At 52.4% G+C, this 20521-nt stretch overlaps 1 protein-coding gene across 2 annotated transcripts in view; it reads right to left on the minus strand.

Annotated features, from left to right (window-relative positions):
• Nucleotides 1-20521, minus strand: part of PRMT8 (protein arginine methyltransferase 8) — a 177651-nt gene that overhangs the window by 17965 nt on the left and 139165 nt on the right. For both annotated transcript variants that reach the window (XM_045554571.1, XM_045554570.1), the window contains exons 4-6: nucleotides 18672-18735; nucleotides 5156-5298; nucleotides 4468-4555 (exon numbers count right to left, since the gene is read on the minus strand). In XM_045554571.1, coding sequence (XP_045410527.1) covers nucleotides 4468-4555; nucleotides 5156-5298; nucleotides 18672-18735 — 295 coding nt within the window. The remainder of the gene's footprint in view (nucleotides 1-4467; nucleotides 4556-5155; nucleotides 5299-18671; nucleotides 18736-20521) is intronic.

Consider the following 20521-nt stretch of genomic DNA (forward strand, 5'->3'; position numbering starts at 1 on the left):
CAAACTTAAACACAAAGAAAAAAAATTATTGGGAAAAAAGAGTATTATTCAAGATCCATGGGACAATATCTAACACATGTGCAATGGGAGTTCTTGAAGGGCAAAAGAAAGAAGATCAGGCTGAGAAAAATATTTGTAGAGACACTGGTTGAAAATTTTCCTAAACTAATGAAATAATCAACTCACAGACCCAATAATTCCATATAACCCCAAGTAGGATAAATAAAATGACAAACACACCTGGAAGCATCAGAGTCAAACTGCTGAAAATCAAAATAAAGAAAAAAATCTCAAAAACAGCCTGAGGAAAAAGAAATATTAAGTACCAGGAAAGGAATTTGACTGTTTATAGAGAGAGCCGTAGCTACGTCCTCCCTGCCACCCCGGTCCCAACGGTCTGGGTTTCTGTGCTGGGGCTAACAGGGCTGCCTCAGAATGTGGGTGGAGGAAAATAACAAGTACCGCCAGAGGCACTTACAGTTTCTCTTCCGTGCACAAGGGAAGGTGTTTTCAACAGTGCCGTACATTTTAGGCTCTCAGGAGCAAAGGTTTTTTTTTTTTAATTTTTTTTTTTTTGAGACAGAGTCTCACTCTGTCCCCCCAGACTAGAGTGCCGTGGCGTCAGCCTAGCTCACAGCAACCTCAAACTCCTGGGCTCAAGCAATCCTTCTGCCTCAGCCTTCCAAGTAGCTGGGACTACAGGCATGTGCCACCATGCCCGGCTAATATTTTTCTATATATATTTTTAGTTGGCCAGATAATTTCCTTCTATTTTTAGTAGAGCTGGGGTCTCGCTCTTGCTCAGGCTGGTCTCCAACTCCTGAGCTCAAACAATCTGCCCACCTCGGCCTACTGGAGTGCTAGGGTTACAGGCATGAGCCACCGCGCCCGGCCATCAGGAACAAAGCTGACTCCTTGCATAACATGGGCTAGAGCCAGAGAGTGGCTCCGGCTGTTGGAGTGCAGGTAAGGGAGACGCCCATGGATAGCACCTGCCTGTGGACGGCACCTGCCCGTGGACCGCACCTGCCCGTGGATGGCACCTGCCTGTGGACCGCACCTGCCCGTGGACCGCACCTGCCTGTGGAGGGCACCTGCCCATGGACCGCACCTGCGCACTCCAGGAGGCCGCGGTTCGCAGCTGGGGGCAGGCTGCCTCTGCATGAGGCCTTCCTTTTACGCTCTCAGCCAGGAAGCTGGCACCACCCCGCTGACTCTCAGCAGGCTGTAGATTCCTGTATTGTGTATGACGTTGAACAGCACACCCACTAAGTTTCCTTCCATTTTTGAAATTCTAGAAATCTCCTCTAGAGTAGAAAAATCTTTTAAATGATTGCTCCTCTCTCAGAGTTAAATACTACACCTGCACCCTTCCTCTGCTGGTTTGCTTTTATTTCTTCATTCATTTATTCATTCAATCATTCAACAAATATATTTATTGTGAGCCTCGCATATGCTAGTCATTTCTCTCTCTTGCCATGGTCTCCATTAGCTGGTGAGAAAATTGAGGGCAAGTTCTGCATTTCATGCATTCTCATACTCTCACGTTGCCTGTGCTAGAGAAAGAAAAGGGGAGGAAAGGAGAGGGGAGAAGGAAAGGCAGGAAAAGAGAGGAGAGAAAGGAGAGGGGAGGGGAGGAGAAGAAGCCTTTCCCCTAACAATTCACTTTCTGAAGGGGCTTGGCATGTCTCACTCTCCTGCCTCACTTTAAAATTTTTCCTTCTTAGCTGGTTCTTAAGCCAATAGAAATTTGCTTACAATTGTTCCCTTAGCAACCAGCAACCTTTGTGCTTTACTTTTGGTTTAGAACTCATAGTAACCAAAATCTTCATTATTTCAACGGATGTCACTTGATCTTAGCCAAAAGGCCGAGAATCGATATTTGAAACAGATTTCTAAATGAATTTGCTTCCTTAACTAAAAAAAAAAGAGAGAGAGAAATTATTTTTAAAAATTTAAATAGAAAACTTAGCAGTATTTTTTTTAAGTGTTTGGGGGTTTTTTTGTTTTGTTTTGGGTTTGTTTGATGACAGAGACTCCAGAGCAAGCATACCATGCAAGAAAAAAATGAGGCCGGGCGCGGTGGCTCACGCCTGTAATCCTAGCCCTCTGGGAGGCCGAGGCGGGTGGATCGCTCGAGGTCAGGAGTTCAAGACCAGCCTGAGAGAGACCCCGTCTCTACTAAAAATGGAAATAAATTATCTGGCCAACTAAAAATATATATAGAAAAAATTAGCCGGGCATGGTGGCACATGTCTGTAGTCCCAGCTACCCAGGAGGCTGAGGCAGTAGGATTGCTTAAGCCCAGGAGTTTGAGGTTGCTGTGAGCTAGGCTGATGCCACGGCACTCACTCTAGCCCGGGCAACAAAGTTAGACTCTGTCTCAAAAAAAAAAAAAAAAAAAGAGAGACTGACAAAAAATTTTTTTCTGTACCAAAAGCTGTGAAATTGCAGTGGGAATCACAAGAATAAATGACATGATCTCCAGTCCTGGGCTAGCGGCTGAGTGATAGTAAAGACCACCCCATCCCTTGCTCTGCTGGCCCCAGTCTAGCTCAATGCAATGTGCATACCTCCAGAGGCTCCCAGGTACAAGGTGTGTTTGTTCTGGAAACCATGAGGAAGTTTCTAAAGAGCTGTGCCTAGGTTGGAGCTCAGTAAATATGTAAGTGGACATGAGAATGCAGAATGTACCCAAAAGTTCTCCTCAATACATTATTCATTACAACTACATGGCAAGAACTCCAAAATGCAGCTCCAGGGCAAAGCATGTCCTATTTACACGTGCATTTGATCAATGTTCACTGTTGGGTCGTGTCTGCAATCTTTTGCGAGAGTAGAGCTGGCCTAGATTCTGGGCCACCAGGAGCTTAGCAATCTGGCCCCCTTGCCAGACCCATGGGCAGAAACGGGCTTAGTTACGTGGTCAGAGACCAGATCCCATCTAGTCCCATTATAGCACCCAGACTGCTGTGCTCGTAACACACGTCAGCTCACTTAATCCTCACGACAAGTCTGTGGGATTGAGGAGATGATCCCTTAACTCAGGCTCAAAGATGTAGGATAATTTGCCCAAGGTTACCCAGCTGAGAAGTGGCAGAACCAGGATTTAAAGCCAGGGCTAGCAGACTGTAAGGCGTTTCGCTGAGGCCCCCCCTACCTCTCGTTACCCTCATTTGGAAGTTTGCCTCCTCCCCCCAGAAGTCACATGGTAGAGATCACACCAGATTGGCTGGAGGCAGACAGCACTCAGAGGGGGTTTCCAGGGCACAGAGCCTCAAACAACTGTCCCATTTCTGTTTTCTTCTGAACCTGGCTCTGAACTTCACACTCTCATATTCCCAGAAGCGTGAACACAAATACACACATTCCATAGCATCGCCCAGCGGAGGTGTCATTACTGCCACTAATGGCAACTGGAAGGCGATTGTTTGAATCAATGGAAGGACAGTTTGTCGAGCTGTGGCTGAGTCCTCGTCCCTCAGGGCAGGAGGTGATTATTCACCGACTCAATCTGCGAACCACTCCCCAGTAGTCTGGCCAAGGAGGACTTGACAACCCTGTCGGGACAGGACCCCCAGATTTGCGGAGCCTGTGGACAGTGTGTGGAGCGTCTGCCTCTTGCTTCTGTTTTGTTTGTGTGCTTGCTGGTTTGGGGGGTTCTTTTCTTTGTCGTATTTAGTTCTGATTAAGGAGACACAGCCATGTCCAACCTTATGAAAAGACATTTGGTATGATCTCATTAATTTGCAGGCCTGTGTCACAGAGAAGTGGTACCCTTTACGTGAAATAGAACAAAACAGCCCTTTTCGGACCAGGTAAAACATGGGAGTTGTTTTCAGCTTTATTTTTTCTCGGAGAGCCACTGATTTTGGCTGATGAGGCATGATGAACGCGCACTTAGCTACGGCCCCGCCTCACACGGCGCCGGCCAGTGGCTCCATCGTTCAAAGCGAAGTTCCCACTGCTCCCCACCCCACTGCTATCCATCCCCCCGCAGAACCTCAGGAAATACGTATTTTACTTAGTGTGAAGGAGAATCAATATTATTTTGATAAGTGTGAGTGGCATGAAGGCAGGATTCAAAATTATTGGCCTGCCTAGAGACCTGCATCTCCGACCCCTGGTGTGGACTTTTGGGATAACTGAACCTTGGCAGGGTTCTAGCCACTTGTCCCGCTTTTGTCTGCAACATCTCAGCTTCTGCTGCTTCCATCCACTTTTTATTCACGCTGCATTTGTTCTCTCACCCCAGGACATTCATCTTATACAAACCATTTTGCTCATTTTCTTTCTGTAGACCCCCCACCCTTGGGAGTAGAGAGAAACAGAAAGGGTCACAGATAATCTCCTCCACAGGGACAGCTCCTGTGTTCACGACACTACCTGCCCGTCCCAGGCCCATCCACACGCCTCCCACCCCGAATGCGCGATAGAAGCGCAGCGGAGAATCAAAAGGGCACTTACAGTGGATTTTGAAGTCCTTGTACTGTCTGTCTTCAATTGCTACCACGTACAAAGCTGCCCGGTCTGGAAACATAAGCCCTCCAGGTTTCTGTTGATGAATTGTGGGGAAATGGGTCTCGTAATCTATTCACCTGACAAAGACATCACATTTTGAACTGCACATAGAGTCACCAGACAAGCACCCCCTTGCTAGCATTTTTCATCAGGGGACTGTCACCTTAGGGCTATGGTAACAATGCTCAATTTTTATTTTTATTTTGGAGCAAAGAGAATTTGAGGGACCTAGGTGGAGTCAGTAAAACAAATAAGTAGTATGAAGTTAAATCCAATGAGGAGCAGTGAAGTATGTTAGGATCTCTTAGCCTGGAGAAGCCAAGGTGGGCAGCACACTGGGCTCCTAAGTACTTATTGACCAGAATGGACTTTTATGTTGATGAGAGAGGGGGTGTCAACTCTTGCAGAAGAGGCTAAGGTCAGACTACAGAAGTACATTGTGACAGTTAGACATGTTGGCCCCATGGGTGACCATTCTGTCCCCTGGAGCAGATCTGCTTTAAAGACAGAGGCCTGGGAGAGGTGACCTCCTAGCCCAAGTCCTCTCTGAAGTCCTCATATTCTTCCTAGGCTGTAGGGTGGAGCAGCAAGACAGCCAGCAGACCAACGCAAGGACAGCATGCAGGACACTTACCAGCCACTTGTCCCTGGCAAAGATCACCGTGTTGAGCATTGACTCATAGAACAGACAGTAGCCCATCCACTCGCTGATGATGATGTCTACCTTCTCCACAGGCAGCTCCACCTCTTCCACTTTACCCTTAAATATGGTGATGACTGGAAAATAAGAACCCCAAGGCCACACTTTGCAGGGACCCCACCCAGGAACCACGAGCACCCCACATCTGGGCCAGATCTCCAGGTTTTAGCTCTATTCTCACTCTACTTTTAGGATATGACACAGCTCACTCTTCACCAAGCTAGTTTACACTAAGATGACTGAAAACTACTTGCATTTTTCCTCCTACAATGTGTTCAGCCATTCCTGTTTCTGGCACTACGCTAAGCCCGTCACACGCACTATATCATGTAATCCTTCCGACAACCCTATGAAGTAAGTACATTACAGTTAACCCTTGAGCTTGAATTGCCCGGGGCCACTTACATGCAGATTTTCTTCAATAAAAGTTACACCTAGTGTGCCTGCCTCTCCCACCTCCTCTCCCCCCTCCTCTGCCTCTGCCACCCGTGAGACAGCAAGCCGAGCTCCTCCCCTTCTTCCTCCTCCTCCTCCTCAGCCTACTCAACTTGAAGACAGTGAGAACAAAGACTTTTACAATAACCCACTTCCATTTAATGAACAGTAAATACATTTTCCATTCTTTATGATTTTCTTAATAACATTTTTGCTACTTCACTGTAAGAGTATAGTCTATAATACATACAACACACAAAATACATGTTAATTGTCTATTTATGTTATTGGTAAGGCTTCTGGTCAACAGTACGCTATTTGTAGCTAAGTTTTTGAGGAGTCAAAAGTTCTACATGGGTTTTTGATTGTGTATGGGGTCAGCACCTGTAACCTCCACATTGTTCAAGGGTCAACTGTATTATTATTTTCATTTATAACTAAGGAAACTGAGGTTCAGAGAGGTTAAATAGCAGCCATAGGACAGAGCCCAGATCTGATATGATATGACTCTAACACTCCTATCATGGTTCCCCACCCTATGTTAGGTTACCATGGTGATTCCAACCCAAAGAAAGCAGAGATGCCTCCTCTGCTGCTCTTGCATCCGTTCACAGCCAGGGCTCAGCACCCAGTGGGTGCCCCTCTAGCGTTTGTGAAGGAGGCAAATGGGTGTTTTGACAAGAGCATGGGTTCTGCAATCAGAGAAACCTGGGTTTAGGTTCTGGGTCTTCTAATTATGACTGCTATATGTCTTTACACAAGTTATTTGACCTAAGTAAACTCTAATTCTCCAGAGAACAACCATGGAAAGTAATATCTACTTAGAGGATGGTCCTATTGATAAAATGAAATAACACATGTGAAGTGCCAGGCCCACAGCTGGGGCTCAGCAGAAGGTAGACATCATCTGACATACTCCTCCTTGACAGATGGAGAGGGGAGGGAGATAGGGCCGGGACAAAGCCCCTGAGCCAGGTGGCCCTGCTCACGAGTCACTTCCAAGACATTCAGGTCCCCCTGGGGCAGGCGAAACTTCTTAGTTGACTTTCTGATCAATTAACATGGATGTGCACATAAATTTGAAGTCTCTTTCTGCATTCGCTGCTGTAAAGATCAGAACAAAAGCTATCCGAGCCACTGCCGTTAAACTGACAGGGTGATGTATTGGTTGGCTGGTTCCTTCTGAACATTTCTCCTGAAAGGTTACATATATTCATGCTCTGAAACTCTCAATCTGTAACATCCTCTGAAAATTCACACAATGCCTGAGCTTTGCTGGGAAAATTGAACAATGGCCTCTACTTAGGAGGAAAAAAACAAAAAAACTCCACATCTGTCTTGAATCTGAGTTTCATGAAAATAAATTTGGACCAGAGGCTCCTGGATGGCAAAGGGCACACCGTTCACTGGCTTCACTTGGTGTCTGCCTATTGGATAATGCGGGTGAGAGATGCCCGTCAGCAGCTCTGATGGTGGCTGAGTCTCCACCGTCTGGTATTTAATCCGGGTTTAATCAGACAGAGCCTCCTCTACAGGGAGTTAGACACTTGTGCACATGCACTGAGCCTCTCCACTCTGGGGCGAGCCCCAGGCTTGTGTGGTCCCCCTTGTTGCTGTTCATGACCCCCTGCCTCTAGAAAGTAAAAGCAGGAAGGGCTGATCTCTGAAAGATTTGGCGGGGTGGAGTGGTGAGTGCTAAAGCTCTATGTCTCTGGGGCTTGGAGACCCCAGAGCAGGAACTCAACCAAGAGCAGGGCCCAGGGCACACCAAGAGAATTCATAAGGGGACAAAGCAAAGGATTTTTAAAAATGCAAATATGGCACCTAATTTATTTCTTATTCTGAAAAAGAACTGACAAATATATTCCTGACGCACCTGCCTAATCATTTGCTTAATAAGCCTGACTTGTCTTACTTCTGTAAACTTTTGAAAAGTGTTTCCAATGGCTTCACTTTCTTTTTTCTTTGCACATTTCTTGAAGGCTCTACCCTAATGTCCACATGTATCTGTGCAGCTGTGGGGCAGTTCCTCTTCCAGCATTATGTCATGACCTCCCTGGGGCCCTCTTCTGCCCCTGGGTCCCACGACTCCACCCTGGGTGTTTAGTACAAGTCTCCACCCAAGATGATTTCGTGGACAGGACTCCATCAGGAGCTGCAGGAAACAGATAGATATTATGAAGTCTGACAAACAGACTTGATGTGTTTGCCTGCTCTTGTTACATATGGGATGTTCCTCAGGTGCCTGTTACATATGGGATGTTCCTCACTCGCAGAGTGAGTGACTGCTGCCCCTGTGCTCTGTGCCAGCTGTCTTACCTATGAGCTGCTACGTCCTGATCAATACAGAGTATGATAGATGACACATACATACGCAGGGTCACAGAACAGCAAATATCACACCGTTTCTGCTTGCAAAAAGGCAGAAGGAATCAGTTAACCCTATAAAATGCTTAACAGTCTGGACTTCTGTTCACCTAACAACACCCTTCTATATCTATTCACGTGCAAACATATCTCAGAGCAGATGTGGCCCCACAGCTGGCTTGGTGAGTATATGGGCCCTTTGTGAAAGGAAAAAGACACACTTCCATTCAGTCCAATGGTGGACTGGATTTCAGACCCATTCTTCCTCTTGCCCAGGTGCTTTTGTGCAGTGCCCGACCTGCACAACTTTATGCTGGGGTCCTCAAGCAACTTATGCTCTTGTTCCAGCTTACAGCTAACCTTGATCAAATAGATCCTCTCCTTTGGGACCTCAGTTTCCTTATTTAAAAAAAGGGGGTGGGGGAGGTTGAATCTGAAATCCTTTGTGCACCAGAATGCTGTGATTCTTCAAACACGTACTGAGCACTTGCTATGCATAAGGCATTCTGCGAGGTTTACTGGTAGGGACAGCTGACACCAATAAAGAAGTGGTGCCTGCGATGTCCACTTTGACCCTAATTTGCAACGATTCTTGGAGCCTGTTTTTTTTCAAGAGGTCACATTTTTTCTGTGGACCCAAATACAACTGTTCAGCTGATTCTCCAGGGTTAGACTTCCTGTGGTCTGTAGTCACCACCAGCAACCACTTAAACTCCCAGCTTCAATATCCCAACCTGCAAAATGCTACCTCTCACCGTGGGGTTTATGCCAATTCATTAGGACTATTGGCCAGCATGTGGTATTAGGCTGGCTCAAGGACCTGTGTGGGCATGCACAGCTGCAGTCCTCCCTTCTCATGCACGTCGAGGTTTGCAAAGGGGTCTAAGCCACTGACGTTACGTTCTGGGCAGCTACGGGCTGCAGAACTCCATGCCCAGTCTGGACCCCATGTCACTAAATCTGCGTCTGCTCAAGGGCGCACTGAGGTCGCTGTCTGGAGCAGTGTTTTCATTCCATAAGGAGGGTGGAAAGTTTGTTCAACTAACTATGACAGGACCTTGGCTCGTACATTTTAGAATAATTAATCATAACTAAATGCACCACAGGGAGCAATAAACTCTAAATCGGGAAATTTTCCCCTGTAGCTTGAAGTTTGCAAATGAGACATCCAGATTTTATTCATTGTTTTTAGCGTGATTTTTTTTCTTTTTGGTTTGAGTTTTGAGTGGATATTATGGAAATATAGTCACATGATTAATGGCCATTCGGTTGGCTTTTTTATTTTTTAGCAAATCAGGCCTGCTCGACCCCATCTGGGCCTCCAGCTCGTCCATCAGAGTCAGCTGACCCCACGGGGTCTGAAGTTAGCGGTTTCCCCACGTGAGTCCTCACTGTTCGGAGACCAGACCCTGTCCCGCACAAGAGTGGGCAGGAGGGTAACGAGCATGGGGACAGGAGCACAAGCTGACCCAGCAAGGCCCCCGATGCCACCCCCACCACAGCAAAGCCCCTCCCTCTCCTCCCTCGCCTCCCTCCACACTTTGCTGAGGCACCAGCTTTTGGTGACACCCACACCAGCTGCCACACACCTTCTGAGGACCCAATTCACCTCCAGCCCATGAACTCCACCTCTTAGTTGTCTATTTCAGCTTCCTTTTCTAGGACCTGGCAGTGCACTCAGCTCCTCGCAAACATTCAGAAGTCATGAGTGAATGAATGGGTGGATGAATAAGCAATTTTGAAGAAAAGAGCATTAGGTTAAGAGACAAAAGATCTTCAAACTAGTCCTAATTATGGTAGTAAAAAATTACTAGCATTTGAATAGGAGCTTGCAGAGTGATTTTACGTACATTATCTCAATAATCCTTCTAGGGCCTGGTGTGGTTGACCTATTATTCATTTTGCCTAATGAGAGAACTAGTTTTAGAGAAGTCAAATTGCAGAGCCCAAACTGAGGCCTGTCCTGTAAACTTGTGCAAGTCAGTCAGCCTCCCTGAGGTTCCTGCCCTCCACCTGGCGAACAGATATCGTAACACCCAACCTTCCTACTACCTGGGATTGGTGTGGACATCAGCAACTGCTTAGATGTTGCAAGAAAAGAAATCAAAGAAGGCAAAGGACAAAACCATCCTTCTCCCAAAGGCTGGTCAGCTTGGTTGACTGAGGAGAGACAGAACCATTGAGAGCGGCCAGGGTGGGACCAGCACCTGTCAATCGTCCGTGATGTCAGCCCCTGCCTCTGCTCCCTGCTCTCGTCTTTTCCAGGCTGGGAAATGTAGATAAACCTCTCTCACAAGGTCAGACTCAGCCCATTCTGGGACGAGCAGTGATGGGAGAAAGAGAACATTAATATCTCTACCCTCAGTATCCAAGGGGACTGGAATATGTCCCACAGCAAATGGACCCCATTACTGCCATGGCATAGGGGAGCCCTGGGTGCCAGGAGCCTCAATAGAGAAGGTTCCACAGTATTGTCCCCTCTCTCTGCCCAAATCACCTATTCACCCTAGAACAGCAAGCTTGAGGGTCTGCCTTGTCCCCAGCGCATGATCTGCCTGGCTTCATGCCCCAGCCTGCTCCAGCCCCCTTGATGGCTCAGGTCCCAGTCTGCTTAGCTGGGGCTCTGAAGCTCTGCCAGCTTTGCCAGAGCCCTTCCCTGGCCTCTCTCCTCCCCTGGGCACTGGCTTGACTAATGCTCGGCTGATCAGAGCTTTACCAGGACTCCTCCCCACCCCAAATCGCCACCCACCACGTAGAACCCCGTGCATGGTCCAGCCTGGCAAATACAAGACACTGGCCACAGGCAGACGATTGTGTAGGCTCGGCCAAGGCGGGCAGGGGTTACAAAGAAGGGGGAGGTACCTGGTGGAATGGTCGAAATCCGTGGAAATGTTAAAAGCGACAAAGCTTCCCCTGGGCTCAGGTACTCAGATCATTCCAGGTTCTCACTCACCCACTGCTTGGAGCAGCTTACGTGGGACAGACAGTGTCTCCCACCTCCGGGGATTTGTACAGGCAGGTAAAACACTTTCAGGCCTCAGTGTCAATGCCTCTCCTCAGAAAAGTGTCCTCTCACTTCCCGGTACCAGTGCTGTGCTGTTTAGCACAGCTCCAGAAAGAAAAAACTCTGACCTTAGCGTTTGCTGATGTCTGTAACGTAAATACTTCCACCACGGCTGACTTCAAGCTCATGACACACACGATGTCACTCAGGCAGGGTTAAGAAGAGACACATGTGCGGAACTGGCCCTTGGGAAGCGGTGACAGCCGGCTCCCGCACACCACCCGGCCACACAGTCGGACGTGGACCCTGGGCTTTCACACCTTCTCCAGCCTGTCGCTTTCTAAGCAGTGTCACAACTTACGGTGGCATGTGACTGTTAGCTCACTTGCCTTTATGCCCGTCCTCCCCATGAGCCTGTAAGCACTATGAGAGCAAAGGTTCCGTCTGCGCCAGTCCCACCGCTGACTCGCCCACAGCTGGTGTAGGGCCTAGCGTGTGGCACGATAATACTGGAAGGAAGGAATAAATGAAACTCACTTCTAAGATTATTAATGGGTTGTCTCACGAGCAGTCGGGAAAAGAAGTGGCAATCGCCAGGAGTCACTAGTACAGGCTCATTGAAAACAATTATATATGATTAGTCTCATTTCTTCTTTTGACATGGTCATTAGCCAAGTTAATAAATCAAATAATAATAATAACAATAGCTAACATTTATCAGCTGCTTACTGCGCTCTGGATACTGCTGTGTTTTACGTGGTGGTGTGCATAGGTACTAAACAACAGGCTCTCCTGGGGACACACGCCCTGGTCAGCAGCATTTGCTGATTTCCACCATAGTCAGTCTCGAACCGCCAAAGTGACAGCATCTACTCCATAAACTTGCTGAAAATTTCATGATCAGCTCTCGGGATCCTGGCAGGAGCCCGAGCCAGAACACCACACTTTCATGTTTGGTAGCTGTGTAATCCCCACAGTGGCCCTATGAGTATGAGCCAGTATTATTCCCATCTCACAGATGAGGAAACTAAGGCATGTGAAGTAAGTTATCCAAGATCACAAGCCGAATCTGGCAGAGCTGGGTGCGAACAAGAACGTGTGGCTGCAGAGCTAGTGCTTGCAGCGTAGCACGCGGGGACATCAACAAGGCCCCACCTCCATGGCCTCCTAACGGAGATGACAAGTCATGTGGATTCGTGATTGGCATGACCGTATTCTAGGGAGCTGATTAACAGCTGAATGTAGACCAGCTGACTGGCGCTGCCACACTCACTACAGGGCACTTATCAAATGTGTAGATGACACAAAGCCAGAAACGATGACCCCAGGAGAGTGATGAGCAAGAAATGAATGGAGGACCAAATCTAACAACATGATGTTGAATACAAATAGAAAATATGACGCTCAGTTTGGATTCAAAACACCCACCAGCCAGATACAGGTTAGGAGGTGTAGCTTGGCAGCAGCATGGGGTAGATGACAGGCTGTGGTTGGTCTCCAGCTAGGATCGCTGCAACACGGTGTTTTCCGCAACTGCTGCTGGAAACCAGAGCTGCACTGTCAGAAGAGCAGCATCTGGCCCCTCCCGACGACTGTGCTGTGTTTATTTCTCAGCCTGGCTTTCGGGGGAGGGGGGAGACAGATGCTAAAACGTGAACAGGAGAGAAGGCTCAAACCAGAGCCCTCCTGAGCAAAGGGGAAGGAACTGGGGTATGTAGCCCGAGACGAGGGAGAGGGGAGCCTCCTCACTCGGCAGGAACACTGGGAAGGTTGCCGGGAGGCAGAGTCTACCTCGGTGGGAGGAAAGTGCCTTCTGACAATCCCAGCTCCCAGGTGGCTGTCTGGGTCCCCTGGGAAGCATCTTGCCAGGACCGGGTGGCTGCAGGGCATGGAGAAATGCTGGAGCAGCACACGGCCAGGAAAGGTCAAGGAATAGACCATGACAGCTGAAACGACCTGTAGCTAACTTGTTGAGCACCTACCGCATGCGAGGCTCTGTGTTAGGCACTTGACCTACATTTCTCTAATCCCCCAACAACGCTGCAGCTGCCCACCAGCTTATCTCCTCTCCAGGAGGGCACAGGGCGGCTCAGAAAGGTGAGGTGATCTGAGACAGTCCTCCCACCCTTATGTCACAGAGGCTCCCGTCCCTTGTCACTGCCTTGTGTCGTGCAATTCTAAGGTCTCCTCCATCCACCATATTTGTGCTTTAGGTCATGCACAAGTAGGAGAGAAAGGAAGGGCACACTTTTTTCCTTTAGTTTTCCAAGAAGAAAATGGGTTATAATTTTCTGTTTCTAGAAGCACAAAAATTCTATCAATCTCTGAGCTCCTATGTCAACTTTAACAAATGAACCCACCTTTTTAAGCATCTCAGCAGCCTACTAGTTTCCTCATCAGGAGGGGAAATAATAGTTGTTAGTGCTTAAGTCACAGAAGAGTCACTGAAGCATGTGTGTGGGCCACGCGCGTGGAAGGAGCCACGTGAAGGCTGCATGTCTGCTGCGGGTGCTCCCGCGGGTGTGCGTCTGCTGTGGGTGCTCCCGTGGGTGTGCATCTGCATGTGGGTGCTCCCGCGGGTGTGCATCTGCATGTGGGTGCTCCCGCGGGTGTGCGTCTGCTGTGGGTGCTCCCGTGGGTGTGCGTCTGCTGTGGGTGCTCCCGTGGGTGTGCGTCTGCATGTGGGTGCTCCCGCGGGTGTGCGTCTGCATGTGGGTGCTCCCGCGGGTGTGCGTCTGCATGTGGGTGCTCCCGTGGGTGTGCGTCTGCATGTGGGTGCTCCCACGGGTGTGCATCTGCATGTGGGTGCTCCCGTGGGTGTGCGTCTGCTGTGGGTGCTCCCGTGGGTGTGTGTCTGCATGTGGGTGCTCCCGTGGGTGTGCGTCTGCATGTGGGTGCTCCCGTGGGTGTGCGTCTGCTGCGGGTGCTCCCGTGGGTGTGCGTCTGCTGCGGGTGCTCCCGTGGGTGTGCGTCTGCATGTGGGTGCTCCCGTGGGTGTGCGTCTGCATGTGGGTGCTCCCGTGGGTGTGCGTCTGCTGCGGGTGCTCCCGTGGGTGTGCGTCTGCTGTGGGTGCTCCCGTGGGTGTGCGTCTGCATGTGGGTGCTCCCGTGGGTGTGCGTCTGCTGTGGGTGCTCCCGTGGGTGTGCGTCTGCTGTGGGTGCTCCCGTGGGTGTGCGTCTGCTGTGGGTGCTCCCGTGGGTGTGCGTCTGCATGTGGGTGCTCCCGTGGGTGTGCGTCTGCATGTGGGTGCTCCCGTGGGTGTGCGTCTGCTGTGGGTGCTCCTGTGGGTGTGCGTCTGCTGTGGGTGCTCCTGTGGGTGTGCGTCTGCTGTGGGTGCTCCCGTGGGTGTGCGTCTGCATGTGGGTGCTCCCGTGGGTGTGCGTCTGCTGTGGGTGCTCCCGTGGGTGTGCGTCTGCATGCAGATGCCGCCGGGCCGGAGCCGCACGGAGGCGAGAGGAAGAGAGAGCGACAGATTCTGGGAAGCAGGTATTTGATGCCCGTGTTGTTATTTATGTCGCTACACCTACACTCCCAGGCCCCACACAGTTGGCTGCTGCAGCATCTCAAAAGCATTTCCATGGAAGCATCTGTGTAGCCAAGCTGTCCTCTTTCGAGTACACGTGCCAAGGCTGAGGGGACCGGAGCAGCAGTCAGGGCCCAGGGTGGCCTCACCAGCCTCACCAGCTCCACCCACCTGCTTCGACCCCCAGGGAGGAAGAAATAAAGACAGCTTTGCTTCATGGAGCCCTGGCCTGGAGCCTCCCCTGCCGCCCGCCCCCGAGGACAGTGTGTGTGAGGGGAGGAACAGGCTTGGGGCACAGGGTGGCTATTCTCTGGGGGACAATGGTTTGGCTCTTTTGGGCCTGTGTCTCGGTAGCACAGAATCAAGCCTGAGCCGTCAACATCCGGAGCAGGCGCTGTCAGCAGGGAGTGCTGGAGCCGAGCAGGGGCAGCCTGGCCCAGCGCGTCAGAGTCCGGCGGGGGGCAGGGGGGGGGGCAGCCCGGTGCGGGACGGTGACGTCACAGGTGTCAGGGGGGGTCTCCACAACAGAGGGCAGCAGGCTCCGCAGAGGCAGCCACATGGGAGGCTGCCCAGCAAGGCTGCCGGCGGAGCCCAGCACGGGCGGACAGGGCATCCGTGTGGGGCCGGAGGCGGTGACCACGGGAGATGGATTTCACACGGGGGTAGGTAAACATACACAAGTGCGTAGTAGGCAAACACAGTACAAAGAGTGGGGCCTGGTTTTCCAGAGCCAGAGAAAGGAGGCGCAAGCACGGGGAAGGGGAAAGCTAGAGGGAAGCCTGTGGCATTGGTTGGCAGTGGAGGTGCCGCATGAGCTCCTACTGGACGATGCGTAGACACAGAATTACCTTTGTGTAAGTGTGCACACAAAGAGAGACGCACACACTCCCCAGCTCTCTCCAACGAAACAGCCTGGGAGCGTCAACACCCTAAAATCAATAGGCACCTGTGGCTCGATCTTAGTTTCTACATGCCGCTGTCCATGGAATGGAACAGGGAGAAGCAGCCGATTCCAGAACAGGCGTGGAAAGCTCAGGACGGGCCTGGAACGTCTCACGCCAGAAAGTCAGACAGCTCGCAGAAAGGGGAGAGGGACGTCAAAGGGACACAGAAGCCAGGGGCTCCCAGCCACCAAATCAGGCACAATCTGAGTATCAAAGTAAGCAGCGGTAACGGGTATAACCTATTAAATAGAATAGGAATCCACAGTGAAATGGATGAATAAATGAGCGGGTGGACAGATAGGTGGAAATCTGATGAAGTCTGAAGGTCGGGACTCCTCAGCAGGTGTCAGCCACCCCCCGCCCTGTGCCCAACCCACACTCTGCCGTGAACGGCTGCAGGGCCGTGGCCTCTGCCAGCCAGGGGAGGACAGAGAGAGAGCCCCAAACACCCTCTGCGGTTTTTCTTTCTCTACTGTGCAATGAATCATACACACCTTTTAATATCCCCTATCCTTAAAAAAAACCTCCCTCCCTTCACCCTACATCCCCCGATAGCTACCGTTCCATCGCCCTGGTCCCCATCACAGCGAGAAAAGTCATGGTCCTTGCCTCAGTCTCTCCTGAACCTACTCTAACCGGACTTCCGTCCCCACCCCTACATTGAGTCTGCTCTTGTTAGGCCGCCAGTAACCTCCATGTGGCAACACTCAAGGGCCACTTCTCTGTTCTTACCGTGCTTGGGCTCACGGCACTCCCTGCAGCTGGCCACGCCCCCCTCCCCGGGCTTCAGGGCAGTCACGCTTCTGAACGGCCACCGACCTCGCTGACCCCGTGTGCTCAGCCCCTCGCTGGCCCTTGACCTGGGCTTGACCTCTGCGTGTTGAAATGCCCGAGAGCCCTATCTTTGTCCCATTTCTTTCCTCCAGCTACACATCACCCCTAAGTGACCTCATCCCGCAGCTTTAAATAACATCTGCATGTTGGTGACTTCAGAGTGTGGGTCTCCTGCTGAGTCTCCTGGAAACCCTAGACTCACACGGTCCGGCTCCACAGGTCTCCCCGCATGGCCCACAGACAGCCCAGGCCCAGCACGGCCCGGGGGAGCTCTTGCTTCTTCCTGGCTCCTGCCACCCGCGTAGTACTCTGCCTGCAGCCGGTCCCCAGCCACCCAGTTGCTCAAGCCAGAAAGAGTCAGAGCTGCCCTCTCTTTTCCTCATTCCCACACCCGACCCACCCGCAGGTGCCCGTGCCTCCATTTCCATGCATCTCCCACAGTGGTCACCTCTCTCCTCCGCCCCTGCCACCTCCGGTCGCCGCCCGGCAGCTCTGGCTGGAGCGCTGCGACAGCTCCTTCGCGGCTCCTGCTTCTGCTCTTCCCGCCTAAGACCTGTTCCACAGAGAAGGCGCCTCCCTTGCTTAACATTCCCGGAAGACTTCAGCACCCGGAGAGTGAAATCCAACCTTGCTTTCCCAGTTTCCAGGCCTTGCGGGACCTGGCCCCTGCACCCCTCTGCTCCCTTTGCCCCCGACACCCTGGCCGAGGGTCTTCCTTCTGCTCCTCGGGAGTGCTGAGCGCCATCCTGCCCACAGGCCTCCACACTGGCCTGGCCAGGATTCTCCCTCCTGAACGTTGTCAGCCTGTCTCCTTCCTGTCATTCAGATTCGAGCTTGAATGTGACCTGCTCAGAGACTGACCTGACAGCAGCCTCCTTTGTGACCCGCAGAGCACTTACCACCATCTGATATTTTTCTTTGAGCTTCTACTTCTTTGTTCATTATCTGTAACTCCTCCCCTCCCCCCAGCTAGAGTGTGGATTCCATAAGGTCAGGGACTTTACCTGTCTTGTTCCCTGTTCTGTCCCCAGAGCCTTGCTCATGGTGGCAGGCATAGAAGTTTGCTGAGTGAGTAACGCTCCTGCCCTTTCAAAGAGTCTGCAGCAAGCGTGTGGAGCAGCACACAGGACAGGTGTGGGGCTGAGCCCTGTGGAACAGGTGCAGTAGTGCAGTAGGCAGCACCACCTGGACCCGGTTACCTAGGTCAGACCCAAAGGGCATCGGGGCACCCTATAGGGGAGCAAGGGAGCTCTGGAAGCCCAGCAGGGAGCATGGAAGGCCTTTATCCGTGGAACCGAAGGTCCCGCAGCACAGAGAGGGAAGGCTGTGTGGAGTCCTTGGTGCCGGGGACCGGGCAGAGCCTGCCTGCGAGACCTCTGTGCCCAGCTCCTGCAGGCGGGACACAAAACAGATCCCTTCCCGCCCAGTCTCTTGTTCCAGTGTGGTCTCTGTCCCCCTGTCCTAGACCCCTCTAGGTAATGTCCTTCCCTCCTGCTCCTTCCTTGCCACTGTTCAGAACTCTGCAGTGAGCTGTCTTCCAGAAATAATGCTTTCCAGGCCCACGGCTCTGGGCTACTTCAGTCCCCTGCCTCTGCCACCCGGTCTGGGCTCCAGCCCACTCCCTGCACTGCAACCTCTGTCCACCTGCCCCTCTCCTGGCCTCACTGCAGCAGCCCCAGCGCAGTGGGATGCAATGTCCCCATGAAGTTCTCCCCAGCGCTGAGCACAGGGGCTGGGGCCTGCATCTAATCCTGCTGACAGACGCAAGCTACAGGGAGCTCTCCTGGTCCGGGCCCTGCGGTCTGGGTGGTTCAAGGCAGGCTCCAGATGGCAGGGGCTGGGAATAGAGCGAGGGGAGGAAGGTACAGGACACACCTCGCTGTAATCAGACTCCAGCCTGAGGAAGGCCCCGCTCTCAAGAGCAGCCTTATTGCCAGGACAGCCCGTCAGTGACGTGGCTTGTGGGCAGGGGAGGACCACATCCTGGGATCTGCCAGGATGCCACTGGGTGGCAGGGAGAGGTAGGGCCAGCACTTGTGGAGAGGGAAGAGGAGGGGGAGGAGGAATGTGGCCATTTTGCAGAACTTAGCAAAGGCTGAGGTTATGGCAGCTAAGGATTTGGCCACAGGCAGGGCTTGCTGAAAGCTAAGAGGGGACAAATGTACCCCTCGGCTGGCATGTTGGGGGTAGGAACCTCAGCACCCACAGCCACAGTCCTGCCAACAGGGGCCCCACCTGCCCAAGCCTGAGTGCTCCGCACTCTACCCTCTATGTTACCCAACAAGAAAGCGCAAGCCCCTCACCCCCTCCATCCACAGGAAAATACTCGGAGTATGTCTTACTGTTGTCCAAGTGGTTGGCCTTAATGATCTTCTCTGAGTAGTCAGAAATACTGGAGCATTCAATCTAGAAAGGGCACAGAACAAAGGAGCAAGGCATCAAAAAAAATCACAGCACGTCCAACGCCAACTTAATGGATGGAGACACAGAGGCCCAAAGAGGTGCGGTGACTTGCCCGTGGCCCCACAAAGAATTTGTGGCAGATTCAAAACTAAGACCTGGCCCTCCCGACTCCAGGCCAGTGGCCTTCCACCAAGTTGGCTGCCTCTGCCAGGAGACGGAGCCCCAGCTGCCACCCCATGATGGGCTCAATCTCTGTGCTGTAGACTCAGGAGGGGCTGGCAGGCCTCGCCCTCCTGGCTAGGACAGAGCGTAAGAGGCGGCCCAGCCACTGTCCCCCCGGGGAGGATGTGGGAAGGCAGAGCCAGGCGAGAGAGGCGTGAGCCTCCCGCGACATGGTCCTGCCCACCCCTGCCCTCTCAGGGTAAACTGGGCACATTGCAGGACGAGGACCATCTGGGAAATGCCAGGCCAGGCCCCCAGGGCTGGTCTTAATATCCTCTCCCCTCCCCCACCCCACATATAAGGTACCTGTCACTGCTTCTAGAGCTCCACCTTTGAACGAGCTTATTCCTTTTAATCTGGAAGCTTTCCCAGGCTCCCACAGTCTCCTAAGTGAAGGGCCAAGGTATTTGACAGATCAGCTGGCCCTTGCTAAGAGCAGGTCCTCATGGGACTGGTTGGAGCCCAAGCCCCCACCCAGGGGTTGGAGGTCTAGTGGGTGCTGCCAGGGGACGGCCAAGGGAGGCTGGAGGTGAGGGGGACAGCTGCCAGGAGCCACCCTTGCCCCCTCAGTCGGCCTCCTACAGAGACTGGCCCATGCTAGGGCCCCGGGCTCCACTCACCTCCACGCTCGGGAGCACCCCCAAACTCCCCTGGGATCTGGGGACAGGAGCGTTCCTGTGAGAGGTAGTCACGTAGGAGGACTGAGGGAGTTGCTGATGACCCCCGCCAAGGCCTCAAGGAAGGGTGAGGGCTCCTACATGGTCGGAAGGGGTCACTAAGGAGGCGGACCATGGCCAGGGTGCAGGTCCCAGGAGGCCCAACCCTTTCCTGGGCTACTGGGTCCTTTGTCTTCGGGTCCCACTGACTGTGGGGCTGCGTCTCCTCCTCTCCCCGTCTTGCTGCATTGTCACCCCATCTGCAGAGGCCACAGGGCAGCCTGGATTCCCACCTGGCCTCTGCCCTGTCTCACTGTGGCTCAGGGGCCCCTCGAGGGAAGCCGGAGCCCCCATTCCCTGAGGCTGTGCTGGGTGAACGGGGTCCCTGCATGTTGGATACCCCGAGCACTGACCGCCCAGGCTGCGGGCGACGCCATGGCCCGCTCTCCTTTCTCCCATCCTCTGCTCTCCATTTCTTCCCTGCTCTCCATTTTCCCTCTTTTTCCTTTGTGCTTTCGACTTTATCTTCATTCTTTTTCCTGGATCCCTGTCTCATTTCTCTAGCTTTTCTGCGAGCCTTTCTTTCTGCCTCTTTCTCTGTTTTGACCTCCAGGTTCTGTCTCCAGCGATGGTCCTCCCCTCCCTCCCTCGCGCCACCCATCTCCCCACCCGAGGACGAGGACGGCAGTGGGTGGAGGGGCCCTGTGAAATGAGCCACCCAGAAAGGCGCCGGCCAAATGTGGTGGAGCCGCTTATAAAAGAGCTGTTAGGGAAAAGGGCGGGAGGCAGACGGATCGCCAAGTCACTGCAGCTGGAAGGCGCCGGGTGGGAGCTCCCGACAGCTCCTTGGCGGAAGCCCCTGGACGACTGGGGCGCCAGGGACACCGTGCGCGGCACCGGGAGAGAAAGCA

This window comes from Lemur catta, chromosome 6 (genome assembly GCF_020740605.2).
Source record: "Lemur catta isolate mLemCat1 chromosome 6, mLemCat1.pri, whole genome shotgun sequence".
Taxonomy (NCBI): domain Eukaryota; kingdom Metazoa; phylum Chordata; class Mammalia; order Primates; family Lemuridae; genus Lemur; species Lemur catta.